The sequence below is a fragment of the Patagioenas fasciata genome, chromosome Z (genome assembly GCF_037038585.1).
Source record: "Patagioenas fasciata isolate bPatFas1 chromosome Z, bPatFas1.hap1, whole genome shotgun sequence".
NCBI classification, from domain to species: domain Eukaryota; kingdom Metazoa; phylum Chordata; class Aves; order Columbiformes; family Columbidae; genus Patagioenas; species Patagioenas fasciata.
Window position 1 is genome coordinate 50,205,432 of NC_092560.1, and position 14,425 is coordinate 50,219,856.

At 36.9% G+C, this 14,425-nt stretch overlaps 1 protein-coding gene across 4 annotated transcripts in view; it reads left to right on the top strand.

Annotated features, from left to right (window-relative positions):
- COMMD10 (COMM domain containing 10) overlaps window positions 1-14,425 on the top strand; it is a 130,099-nt gene that overhangs the window by 686 nt on the left and 114,988 nt on the right. For all 4 annotated transcript variants that reach the window (XR_011736441.1, XM_071802126.1, XM_065861120.2 and 1 more), the window contains exons 3-4: window positions 1,308-1,418; window positions 3,026-3,181. Coding sequence is in view for 3 of the 4 variants with exons in the window: in XM_071802126.1 (XP_071658227.1) it covers window positions 1,308-1,418; window positions 3,026-3,181 (267 nt within the window). In the remaining variant the exon portion in view is untranslated. The remainder of the gene's footprint in view (window positions 1-1,307; window positions 1,419-3,025; window positions 3,182-14,425) is intronic.

Below are 14,425 nucleotides of genomic sequence, written 5' to 3' on the forward strand. Positions count from 1 at the left end.
TGAACACACTAAACTAAAAGTTAAAATATTGCAGGTTGGGAGCAGCATGTGTAGAAAATATAAATGTATTAAAAGTTGTAATTCTGAGACTATAAGGATTGCTTTGATTATTTGATTCCCATGCTGATTTTATTCCTACCAAAATTACTAGCATGGATGCTTGTTATTGCAAAGGGTTTTCTTAGTTGTTTTGCATAAATATTGAGTCATTGGCTACTGGAAAATGTCACCGACTTATTTTTTTTTATTTTTATTTTTTTTTTAACTCCTCAGTAGTAGTTCTGTAGCTCTTTAGAGTTTTAACCAGCATTTATATGAGCTGAAGTGGTCTTTTTGATTTAGTCCACTCAGTTAACCTAATGAATTGTTCAGCTGTCCTTTCCAAAGTATCTGACTCGAGGGCATGTTAAATTGCTGGAAACTTTGAATAAACTTATTTGCTTTAACAAAGCGCATACTCAGAGCTCTTCATTTCCTTTTAACAGCTAATGGTTCAAATAATGTTTCCGTTCTGATACTCTTGTTACAGACACTACCATCATTGACGTTTTTGTGTAATTGCCTCATTTTGTTTATTCTGACAGCTCAATTGCTTTTTTGTTTTGCTTTGCAGTTCTGGGTTACTAAGTGGTTTAAATATGGTATTTTGATGTCTGTCGCATAGATTTGTTAGTAATTACATTTTAAAAGATGGCAATATCTACATTTAAATTACTATTTAATTTGCTCTAGTATAATAAATATAACTGCCGTATTTTAAAAATACAACACATTCTCAGTAATCTTCAGTAATATAGTAGGCTATAGATTCAAATCTGGCTTTTAAAAGAAGCATACATTAGGCCTTTATTTCCTTAAAACAGCATGGATGGTTTTCAGAAGAGTATCCAGAGTGAAAGAAGCATATGTAATTAACTTCACTGCAGTTTTGCGTTTTGTTTTCTTCAGGGTCTGATTCAAGTAACACACTTTGTACTTTCCTTATTTTTTTTTTTATGAAAGGTTGTTGGAGATGATCTGATAGTTAAAAATATTTATTTAGTGACTTTCAGGTGCAAGGAGAAAGCATTTGCTTGTGACGTGTTTCAAGTAATCCTGGTAAATTCTCATGGCTTTTCATTTTGATTTTCAGTGAGAGGAATCGCGTTGCATTTTTCTGTTGGAAAAGAGCTTTACTTTGTTATTCCTATTTAGAAACAACTGGACAGCCACTATGTTTCTAAAAATGGGGAGAAAGTTTTTGTATTGAGAAAGTACGTTCTCAGTTGCTAAATGGAATGTTACCACTAACCATTTTTGTGCTTCAGGGTGAAAGTAGCTTCAGTGAAGAGGAGGAAGAAAAACTTCAAATAGCTTTTTCATTGGAAAAGCAGGATCTTCATCTAGTTCTTGAAACTATATCATTCATTTTGGAACAGGTACCTTGTTTCTGTCCTTATTAAGGGATAAATATATCTTTTATCCGATTGTAATTTTCAAAGATAAAAAAGTCAAGTTAAAAAGGAGGTAGCGAAAACATGTATCTCTAATATATGATGTATGTTTTGGAGGCATGGTTTTATTGCTTTTGTTTGAATGCCTTCCTGATTTGCTTTGGACTCGTTGCATTTGTGGAGAGTTTCCAGTTAATGTAAAAGTAGGTGGTGGAAGCAAGCTCTGCATGGCACCAAGAAAAGTGTTGGTAATTACGTGATGTAGTCTTTCCTCTTATTCATTGAAAGCAAGCCAGCCATGCATTACTTTAATTCCTGTAAGCAAAATATTAGATGGCATTATTTGGCACTGCTTAGGTTACATGAAGCGTCAGTTACAGAAAACTTTCATGCACAGCAGCAGTCTGTACTTAGTTGAACAGGTGCACCTGATGTAGTTTTAGTGTCTGGATGAGGTGACTGCATGGTGTAGAGCTAAGTATCTTATAAACAGGAAAAGTTTTTGTCATTAGTTCCCTTAGTTAACACATTAGAAAGAAAACAAGCAAATGGCTCCTATCCACCAAAATATCAAAGCGAAACCTGGGGTCACATCTGGACTGGAATTTTGAATTTTCATCTCAACCAGACAGAAAACTTATCTGTTTTATTGCCTGGTCCTAATTTCATCAGACTGCTTCATTTATATAAGGATTACTGACGATGAACAGAAAAAGTGGTTCAGTCTCCTCTAGGACTTTTCTTTTGCATTAAGAAAAAAAAAAAAAAAGGGGGGGAGAAGGTTATTGATATCTGCCCAAAGAAGAGTCCCAGATGGAATACATGTTGTATGAGGACTCTTCTGTATTCCTGCAGATAGCTACACTTTTTAGAATAGCTGTCTGTTCTGTGAAAGCCTGACTTATTTAACAGCCCTTTGACTTATGGACACATTATAGACAATAAGTCTGCTGCATGGTCTTTGGCACATGGGTTGTTCCTTTTTAATTTTTTTCCCTTCCCTGGTGTAGGTAGAGTTCTATTTTGAAAGTGCAAAGTGGCATAATATTATACATAGAATGTTTACCACGAAAGATGATGCTAATAGGGAGGTTACAACTAACCTTTTTTGGCAGGCTACTCCTGTCTTTTCAGAACATTACCTTGTAGTTCAGGCTTGCTTGAACAGTGTGAATTTGGAAAAGTTGTCCTTTCTTCATGATCGCAATTAACTTCAAAGCCCAGGTTTGTGAGTTTTTTTTGGTTTTGTGTGTGTGTTTTTTCTTCCCAGTGGTAGCTGCTTTGGCATTATGTACAGTAGAAACACATACGTACACTCAAACGTAGCTTGTGTAGGCATTTTTTTCATGATTTTCCTGTTTTGAGAAGATTCAGTTGTATTGTTGTATTATTGTATTTTGAGACACAATTGAGGTAGTTAAACTTTTCTGTCTTCTCAGCCAGAGGGTTAAGATGAGCAGGATGCTTGCAGTCCCACAATACAATTGCTAGTAAAAATCCTGTGTGAACATGCTGGCCATCCATGGCAGAGTATATCTGGCACCACTTGTAGAGCAGTACTCAACAACAGCTGTTATTTTTCCTTTTAACAGGCAGTCTATCATAATTTGAAGCCTGCTTCATTGCAACAACAGCTGCAAAGCATTCACCTGGATCAAGACAAAACTGAAGCATTTGCCAGCGCATGGGCAGCTGCAGGTCAAGATACAATTGAAAAGTTCAGGCAGAGGGTTTTGACCCCTCAGAAGGTAATGTTGTGGTGTTGGGGTTTATTTGTTTGTTTTTAATACAGAGTAAAGCTGTCTAGTTTTGTTTTAAAGCAAGGGGTTTAAACTAAGATACAGTTTGTGACAAGCCAAGGTACTGGAAAATAAAAGGGTACTTATCAGTTTGTAGATAAATGTGATTGGGGCAGTGGAATTCCATTGTCTTCAAGAGATATTACATGTTCTCTGAGCTGCTGTAACTGTTGGAACCTGACTATATGTGTGCTGTTAGCAATGCAACCTACATGGAAATACTTGTGAATATGCTTTACAGTAAGGCAAGAGTAAAACAAGCTCATGATACTTGCAGTGGTTTAGCTCATGAGCCTGTTGATTCTCAATACTTAAAGTGTATCTGAGCTTCTGCCACCTTTTTTGTAAGCTGGTTGGATGGTGCATTTTGTGAGATACTTACTATGATTTTGAGATACTTTTCTACAATGGCATAATAATCTTGCTTCATGTGTGCCTGTTACCAGTGAAAACTTTGGCAAAAGCTGTGGAAGTCTCATTGTGTCTTTAGGCATAAATATCTACTTCTATAAGAAGGTATAATAACATCCTTTTGTTGATTCATAATAAGCCTTCAACTGCATTGGAAGATGTATGCAGAACACGTAAGTGTCAGCCAGGATCAAATGGTTCAGAAGAATTGTGGAACACTGACTCAGTTATTCTTGCTTTATTTTTATTGTTGCTGTATATCTTGTTTGGATAAGATTCAGTTTGTTACTTCCTGATTTGATTAGTAAAATATACATAGAAAATAGATTTTCTATATACGGTACACGTGACACACTGACAGAATAGAACAACATAATGTATAGCAGCAGGTTTACACCTAAATAAACCTAGGATTTTATTTAGGTGTAAAATGGACATTTTGAGAAGACAAGATAGGTCTGTGGAGCAGACCAAAGATATTCAGAATTGCATCACAGGTGATTTTTCAAAATTATTTTAACCTGATCCTCTGTAAAACTGGGTAATTTTAGACACAAAACTTGTAGGATTTTCATATGCAAAATTAGGGTAACTCACAAACCCAGCCAGGTAAATGTAAGTATGCAAAAAAAATTTGAATTGAACAAGGCATTTTGGGCTTCTGTCTTTTTGAGATGATAATATTTACCACTGCCAAGCATGCAAGTCCCAAAGTTTATATGGTCAATGATACAGTGAGTATGTAGGCAAGTATGACTGTCCTTTGAAGGAGGGGAGTAATTTGAAAACCAGATGACATCACGGAAGGTTAATAAGGCTAACTTTTCAGAATGCAGCAAATGTGTGCAAAATGGAAGGCAATTCTGAGGATACCCTATACAGCAGCTGTCTGAGAATTTTCTTCAGACAAGTTATGCTCTAATACATACATTTCTACTGGGTCTTCAACAGATGAGAAACTAATAAAAACACCTTTGAGCCTCTTTTATTTGGAGCTTGTACCATACACAGTTGTGGTCCTTTTGTGGCCTAGTTTGGGGATGACATTGCTCTGTTTCTTGTCTATAGTTTAGTGAGCCCTGCAACATAAAATACTTCTGGCATATCTTACGATTTTGGAGATTCTTTATGACTTCAGCATGATCTCATATAATGTGGTGGCATTTTGCTAGTGTATTACATCCCATACAAAGTAGTTTGAAGCTGTTATTTGTAATTAAACTTGCAGAAAAGCAACTGTCAAAATATCATAGTGCAACATCCTTGTTTTTTAGTGTGAGAGCAGGTTTAGATGTGTGCCTCTACATGTGCTTAAAGGATAATTTCCCTTCCTTTTTTCCTAGCCTGGCTAACAAATTGAGTATCAGTTTGGGTGTGAGTGTAAAACTTTAATTTACTTTCTCATTTTGTTTTGAGAACATCTTAATCCCATAGACTTTAATTGACAGAACTAATTGCTAAATAAAGTATTTATTCTGCCAACAAGGCACAGAGAGGTAAAATATTTTTAAAATTGCATGGGATAATAGAAGAACTTGCCATCTCCCTATAATTTTATGAATCTTCTTGTACTGTCTTTTGAGTGCTGCTGATGACTGCATGTTCCCATCATTTGCTGTATTATCTTTCTATACCTTTCCTCAACCTCTCTAATTAAAGTTTAAAAAAAAGTTAGAATCTTGAAAAATACTTAGATCAGAGTGTTTTTTTTTTTTTTTTTTAGATTAGAGTTACGATTTAGGTTTTTAGATTTATTTAGATATTATATCAACTTTTTCCATTGTAAATACAGAAGTGCTTCTTTACATGGCCATGCGTAAGTTAGTGATTTGCATTGTTCACTTCTCTCACAGAGGCAATATTAGGTACATAGAAAGAGTATGACTGTTCTGATGTCATAATTATCAGCAACATAATTGCAGAATCATAGATTGGCTGAGGTTGGAAGCAACCACTGGAGATCATCTGGTCCAACTACTCTGCTCAAGTGGGACCAGCTGAGTCAGTTGCCCAGGACTGTGTCCATACAGCTTTTGAACATCTCTAAGGATGGAGACTCTACCACATCTCTGGGCAACCTGTACCAGTGCTTGGTCATCCTCAAAGTGCAAAAGTGTTTCCTGTGTTCAGACAGAGCCTCCTTCTTGAAGACAGGAAGAAGTTCAACAAGGCCAAGTGCAATGTCCTGCTCCTGGGTTGGGGCAATCCCCAGCAGCAACACAGGCTGGTGGACAAAGAAATTGAGAGCAGCCCTGCAGAGAAGGACCTGGGGGTACTGCTGGATGAAAAATTGGACATGAGCTGTCAAAGTGCTCTTACAGTCCAGAAGGCCAATCGTATCTTGGGCTGCATCAAAAGAAGCATGGCCAGCAGGTCAAGGGAGGTGATTCTGCCCCTCTACTTTGCTCTGTTGAGACCCCACCTGGAGTTCTAGGTCCAGCTCTGGAGCCCTCAGCACAGGAAGGACATGGACCTGTTGGACAGGGGCCAGAAGAGGCCACAAAAATGATCAGAGGGCTGGAACACCTCTGCTGTGAGGACAGGCTGAGGGAGTTGGGGTTGTTCAGCCTGGAGAAAGCCCTGGGGAGACCTTGTTGCAGCTGTTCAGTACTTAAAGGAGGCTCATAAGAAAGATGGAGAGAGACCTTTTTCTAGGGCCTGTAGCAGCAGCAGAACAAGGGGCAGTAGTGTTAAACCAAAGGTCAGTAGGTTTAGGTTGGATATAAGGAAGAAATTTTTTATGATGAGAGTTGTGAGGCACTGACGCAGGCTGCCCAGAGAAGCTGTGGATGCCCCAACCCTGGAAGTGTTCAAGGTCAGATTGAATGGGGATTTGAACAACACAATTTATTGAAAGATGTTCCTGCCCACAGCAGGAGGGTTGGACTAGATGATCTTTAAAGCTTCCTTCCAACCCAAACTTTTATTTGATGCTATGAATACAGATTTTTTTCTTTCATACTCCATATTTGGTAGGGGCTTTTACTGACCTTTTCAGGTGGTGTTCAGGGCTACATGATATTAATTTAGAATTCAGAGTATGTGTGAGTATTTTATGCTTACACTTTCTGTGTGCTTTTCTGTACACTTATCAACTCTTGATTTTCTTTATAATGGCTTTAGTGTGTGTATGCTTGGCATTGCTCGTTTGGATCCAAGTGCAGAATCAGGGTCGTGATTAGTATTACTGAGATTCTGATAGTTCTGTTCTGGCATGATAGGGTGTTCAGGGAAACTGTGTTCAAGGCAGAGTTTGCAATGTAACTAAGAAAGATCTAATTGTATTTTATTTTCATTTTTAAGTGTTTTACTAAAACCCAAGTGGCAAAATAAATTTGAGTCTCTCGTGGCATCTGGTGCTTACAAGTTGTGTATTGTGGAAGTACTGAAATGCTGCCACTAAGTCTGCTTTAGGTAGTGTACACAAGAAGGACGAGGCACTAATCTTTCATTTCTCTTTCAAGGCAATGTACAATGATTGACAGTTTTTCAATTTAGAGGTATGGTTTGCACATCATGCAATCATTGGAGCCTTTGGGCAAATTAAAGGAAGAACTGAAGATTGACCAAGTTACAGACAAAATTAGTACTAATTAATTTGGCTCATCACTGTTTTCAAGAGAGTAGGCCACTGCATCTTTTGGCTTGCAGCAGTGCTCAGATTTGGACTCTAGACCACTAGTTGCTGTAAGAAGTAATTTCTTACAGATATTTTGCTTGTATTGACATGTTGTTTCTCTTAAACCAGATTATTTTCTCACCTGCAAGGTACAACTTGGTAAAAACTAGTTTTCTGGATTCTGGGTCTCTTAGTTCTTTGCAAGAGATGTAGGTGGTTATGAGCTGGCTGATAGCTTCATTGGGGTGCCAAGCCAAACTGAGTTCGTTAGTGCAACAGAACAAGTATTTCCCAGAATACTGATTAGGTGAAGTTCTCTATGGCATATTGAACACTGCTTCTAATTGTTAGAGAAAAAAGTGTTCTTTTTTGAACATAGGCATTTGAAATTTTTTTTGTTGCAGACTGCTTAATTGATAGGACATTATTGTCTTGAGAAATTAATAAAAACTATAGTTAGACTGAAGCTGTATTGTTTAATAGCATTTATTTTCTCACTTCATATTTCATTTTTCCTCACTGAACTAGAGGCAGTCTTCAGCTGCACAGGGTTATTAATGATGTATATTCTTCTGTTGCATTAATTGGTTCTTTGAATCTTTACTGGTATGGCAGTCCCTTTATGATATTATTTCTGCTGTATAATACAATCCTAGTCAATTAGAATGACGGTATTTCTATCAGATTTTTCTTTGAATACATTCTTAATTTGGCCTCTAGCATGATAGGACAGTGATAATAGTCAATCTGAAATATCAATCTTGTCCAGTTTTTAAGTCTTTGCTTGGTAATGTGTCAGTTTAGAAATCAGGACACATATTGATCAGATTAAAGTGTATTTTTTCCTCTCTGCAAAGAAGACCTAGCTTTTTAGTAGTGTTCACTTGGAGTTCTTGTGGCAATTCTTCATCAGTTATGTTGCTTTTCTCCTCCTCCTGCTCCCCCTAGATTATGTTCTCTGCATCTTTCTTTGTAGTCTGTGTCTATTTTTTTTCAAAAAGGCAGGTCAAGCTAAATGCCTCATAGTTTTCTTGTTTTGGAAAACTATTCAAGGTATCTTTAAATATATATAATAAATATAAGAGTCCTAAGTTGCCAAGCAGGAGAAGTTTTTTATAGCCTTCAGACAGCTTTACTTAATATAATGATGCGTGGGAATGCAACTAGTGAAATTACATACCTAAAATTCTTGAAAGAGCTGTCAATTCTGTATCTTGTGTGCCTGTTTGAAGCCATATGGGAGAAATGCTGAAAGCAGTTTTCTCAGAAACTGGACTTCTTGCTAAGGGGTATATATGTAATGTGAATATGCTAAATTCTCTCTGCTAAATGCTGGCAAATCTACAGAAATACTCTGAAACACATGCATCTTGTGGTGGTTAGGATGGAAAAGAAGCAATTTGGTGTGCAATGTATGTGTCATGGGGGAAAAATTCTTTCTGATGTCAGAAGAAATGCAAAATAAGGAGGGATACAGCTCAAACTAAGAATCTTTCTGTTTCTCGTTAGTGTCTAATCCACTAGTCATTGTTACAGTGACAAACAGGGGTCACAAAGATGATGTTGTACCTGTAGGCATTGTCACAATGAATTGTGAACCAGCTTGTGTTATATGATGCTGTCACATACAGTGGCAAAGAGAATGCAAATGATGAAAGATGTAGCAAAGACCCAGTTTTATACATACTGAGATTTATTTTCATAGTCAGCTACAGCACAATTGAATCTGTTTAATCTTCCACTCACCCTGCTTTGTTAGTGAGTATTTTAATTGTTTGCAATTCTAGGTATTACTTTAAGATTTTTTTAAATTAGTGTCTTCCTATCCTTACGGTCTTCAGTCTTCTACCAAGAAAGTGTAAATGATAAAGGTTGGAAGAAGGTACATTAAAAACATGTAAAACATGTGTTCTGTTACTACATGCAAAATAGCGTATTTTAAGGCTATAAAGGAGTACTGTGCTTATCTTGTGTAACTTCCTCTGTAATACAAACTGCCATTTTTTCTTCAATGTGTAAAAAAGCTTTTGAAATAGGAGCCTGGCTGTAACTTCAAGGCATGAAATGACAGGTAATTTCTGGGTTATTTTTTATGGTTTTAAAAATGTGTGCCTTATCTCTAATTAAAATCTGTCTTGCTTCATCTTCCCACAGTTGGATCGTGCTATATATTCTCTGCTATATAAAAGAGCCAGTCAGCTATGACTTTTCCATATAAGTGCTCATAGACTGGTGCATATTTTTACACAGCTCTGTGCCCACAAATTTCCAAGAGACAGAGCACAACACCACTTTTTGCTTTTGCACAAAGTGAATCCCTAAATACTAGGGTTGTGAAATTTGAAGGCTCTTTCTAATGTTTGTCATATAGTCCCTTTCTGTTTGCTTTCAAGCTAGCTGCTTATCAGTTAAAATACATGTAAAGATGAAAACCTGCAGTAACTTCAATTAGGGAAAAGTCTTTTGAAGTTGTTGCTTCTTAGCACTAGTCTTGCTCTACCAATTTCATGTCATATTATTTCTTTTGTTTCCTCCCTTTTGAAGTACACTGGTACTTCTTGGTGTGTGTCTTTTCCCTTTTTAAATGCAAAGAATAAAGATGTGAGGGGTTCTGTTTTGAATATTGAACAAAGAAGCCTGAAAATAGCTTTTTCCTGGCATATATGTTAAGTAAGGTTTACTGAAGAGAAATAGGACTTTATCCTTGCAGAGACAAGGAAAGTCAGAGGAAATTACCTCTCCAGGAGAGAGCCAGTCTTGGATGAAGAATCTAGCTCATCTTAAATATTCACCAAGTAAGATGGCTTTAGGTACATAACTTGTGCAGGTTTTCCTTTTAGAGTTAAGTCTGAGTCTCTATTTTTAATAAGCTCTTAATATTTAAGTCCTCTCTGGGAGGTAACCGAGGTAGTGGCTTTTTGGCTTGTTCCTCTTGCTTTTTCTAGCATGAATTACAAGATGAAACTCCCAGCTTATGAAGGTAAAATGCTTATTTCTCTTCATTTTATTTTCTTTCTGCCTCTTAAAGTTACTGTTATCATTAGGGAAAGGTGTGGTGAGGGATCTGAGAGCTGCAGAGCAAACATAGCTCATGGCCCGTGGCTCTCGTCAGTATCTCTCTATCCCATTCACTTGGTTTAACCACTCTGGTGCATCTTTGGCCCAGCCTGTCAGCAGTCTATTCGTCTTACAGTGCTTTCTTTTGAGGCTAACATATAAACCCACATAAACAGTTCCTTTTTGTTTTTTAAACTTTCAGAATTTTTTCTTTGGGAATTGATCAGTCTTTTTACAGGATTCTGTAAATTCACTGTCCATCTGCCTGACCCAATCCAACACTTTCCTTGCCCTTATGTTACAGTTACCACTATATCTAATCAAGATACAATCATAGCACGCGGTACTAGTTCAGACCCTAGAATATTATTCTTGTCTACTGGTGAAAAACTTAATTGCTGCTTTCCTTTTGCTTTGTTTTGTTTGTTTGCTGATCGTCTTTCAATATCTGCAAGATTAAGGCAGGACTGGATTTGACATTGCATTCTAGTATTGTGACTAGATAGATAAGATCCATCCAGTGATTATTTATTCTTTTTTGTTACAACTCCTTGACTAAGAGAAATTGCAGAACTATCATTAAGGTTGCAAATTCTGGTCTTAAAATTTAGCAAGACGCACTGTAGTTACCTTTGCGACCTCTGCCTAACTTGGCTGTGAATATGTGTTATGACTGTCTTTAATTACAGACTTTCTTGCCTTTAAAAAAAAAAAAACAAGAAACAAAAAACAACTATTATCTTGACTTTGTTTTACAGATGGGTGGATGTGTGTAAGGCTTTGTTGATAGTTACGTACCATTTTTGTGGTGACTGCTCCGAATCTTGGGTTTAATTTGTAAGATTTGCCTGGTCATTCAATTTGTGACTCATCTCTGGATAAAAATTGAGTCTTACAGATTTTAAATCTGCCATTAAGACTATTTTCACTGAAAACACAAAATGCCTTAGTAATCCATTTAAAATAAAATTGGGATACTGAATTGTGTTGAAGTTGAATATTTTTGTACAGTAGTGGGGAAGATTTTGAAATACTGTATACCGTCAAGTTTTTCCATTACTGTTCAAAATGTGGTAGAGGACTGTAGTCAGAAAATTTATGCAGCAGATATGAAAATCCAGCTGTTTCACTGCAGAATTCCTCACCCATGGAGCAGTTGTTAGGTGAGGCCTGTTGAAAACGAGCTGCAACATCCAGAACTTCCTTCAAAGATAGCCAGGGCAGCTTAGTACAACTGAAGGCAGTAGCAACAATAAGAATGGAAGTCAGTGTGTTCATGCAGCCATCTCCCCTGCCCCCAGTGCTAGAGTTTCCCATCCGTAGGAAACTGATGTTTGATCTGGGATTTATCTTAAAGGAAACACTCTCTTCCCGATTACAGAATATTTCTGTGATGAAGACCCTGCCTGTGATGACTGGCAAATTATGCCTTTCATGCACTGCCTTCCTCTTACAAATGTGCACCATTTATTCTGTTTTAATATTTGTTTGCTATATTAAGTACAGTTTTACCTTCATCCTGCTGGTGTCTCCTCTGCACTAACATTCTTTTGTTAAGCAGACAGTGTTTTTGAAGGAGTTCACAGTCAGACATGTTTTGTCATCTTTATGTTGGCCTCTTACCTAAATTATTTTCATCATCACAGCAGGCAAAATCGACGTTTTCATATGTAATTTGGAGTTTTGATTCTGCAATGCTAAGTGTGCTGACGGAGAGCAGAATTGGCGTCCTAGGCTGTAAATTGTAGAGAGCAGACTTAAAGTTTTGCCACAGTTTTATGTTGGTGTGATTGCACAGGTCTGAAGTTAGAGTAGTGTGTTGTATACCATTGCTTTTCCTAGCATGTAACACTCCCTTAGTCCTCTCCCATCCATACAAAATTGATAATTAATTAATTAAAACCATACATCTGTGTTGCAGTACTTTCTTTAAAGTAAAGTTAGTAATTTGTGTAAATATGACTTAGTACATTTTGCCTAATTTTATTGTCAAAGATGTGGGGAGAGGACCCCCAAAATTTAAAATAGGAGTATTCTGACTTTCTTTTTCTACAATGAAATGAGGAGTACTTGGTCTTCAGTGGAGGAACTATGGGAGTTACTCTTTCAAGAATTAAACAGGGTGAAAGGATAGCCATAGTAATTTTCCTCTAGGTTATGTAGTTAGAACAACTGATATATGTGTATTTTAAGTGAAAGATCTGCACCAGAAAAATTCTTATTATTTATTTCCTTAAAATATTTTTTTATTTGGAACACATTCTTAAGTGGTTTTTGTCAGTGTGATATATGGTGGTGTAATAATGTGAGAAAAAGATTTGCTGAAGATGTCTTTCATATGCTATTATGTCTCAATTAATTGTTCGTAACAGCTTCGGTGAGAGTAATACTATGGACATCTTAAATTACATCAATAGCTCTTTCACATTGTTCCAGGAAATGTTTTTAACTTTAAGGTTGGACTGTTCCTCTCAAATTAGAGGGAAAAATAGCTGAAATGAGTTGACGTCTGAGTTAAAAAGAGAAAATTCTGATTTGTTAAAAGAGGATTTAATTTTTCTCTTTCTGTAGTTGCCTTTGGAGTCAGGATGGGTTCCTTTCTAAGGTTTGTGTAGCCAGAGGCATTGAGTTATTCACTTTCCCCATTACTACAAGCAGACACATGATACAGTGCACTTCCTGAATTTGTCAGGCTGTGTCTTTAAAGTATGTAATACTGTTGCTTACACTGGTGCTATTCAGGGGTAGTTCTTCAACCTTATTTCTTCAGCTATCATAAATCTACTTCCTTAAGAATGGACTGAAGACTGTGTTTTCATCCCCCTATTATGCACTCTTGTGTAGTGTTAGTTACTTACTCTTAACACTATAATAGTAGAAGTTTAGACTTTGGAATCTTAAGTTATCAATATTTACTTTAGACTGTGAGTTAAAGTAGCCTTTTAACTAGATGAGCACTCCAACATGGATGTAGTGAAGCTGAACTTGCTTTGAAGAGTAGTTGCTGTGTGTGAACTGATACAGTGCTCTTAAGAGATACACAGCATTTGGTAGAAGCAGATGAGGAGGCTGTAAGTCTGAAAAACAGTGCCATTACACTTTCATATTATTATTATTATTTTTTTTTCCAGAAAAAGCATTAAAGAAACAAGCATGTTGGTGTGTTGTTATTGTTGGTTGGTTGGTTGTTTTTTTAGGATATGAAAGACATAATCCCATGTACAGGAACATTTGAGTTATCCCAAATACCATATAATTTTGAACTGAATGGCCTCTCAAAATAAGGATTGAAGTACTTGAAAATCAAACGGGTGGGCCCACATACCAGTGGTACATGAATCTAATTTCTGTATTACTGTAACCATCCTACTATCTGAAATAGCCTACTATCTGAAATAGGCTTCTGCCTAACAGAAAACCGTCTTCTGTGGTACTGGTAAAGATTGAGTCAGTAAGAAGTTCTTTTTGGCCTTCAATTTCTATTGCAGTTTTTAAAAACCTCACAAAAATGAAGTCAATTACAGTGCTTCATCCTGTCCTCAAATTAATCAGACTGCCTGTGAAGGACAGTAACTATATGAACCACCAGTAACTGTATTAAACTACCCTGAAGTGCCTCTTTGAGCACTGACTCGAAGTCAGGAGACTTGGATGTTGTTTTTCAGCTGTGCAAGGCTAAACCTGCATTCTGTGCCATACGAAGCTGCCGGCAACCAAGAACAGGTATGTCTGTATTAACCAAGTCCTTCAGCACCACCAACACCGCAAAAGGTTACACTATTAAAAGCACTCAGTTTTGTGCCAAGGTTTGAATTTTCAGGAGGGATGTTAAGACTTATTTTCAACTGTGCTCAAGTTAGTCTTGTCACTAGAGGTCAATTCAACTAAACTGATGAGTACATTATGAACAAGATGAGTAAGATTTAGTATCATACCGTAATTTCCTTAGTATGTGTTCTTCTTCTCAGTTTTCGCAGCATGTGACATAGTTACTCTAAAGGTTACTCTTGCTGGCTTTTCATTCTGACTATGGGCCACAGGCTCAGTTTGCTTTAAAATTCTCATCCCTCATGTTGGAAAACTTCAACAGCCCCTTAGCAACTTCA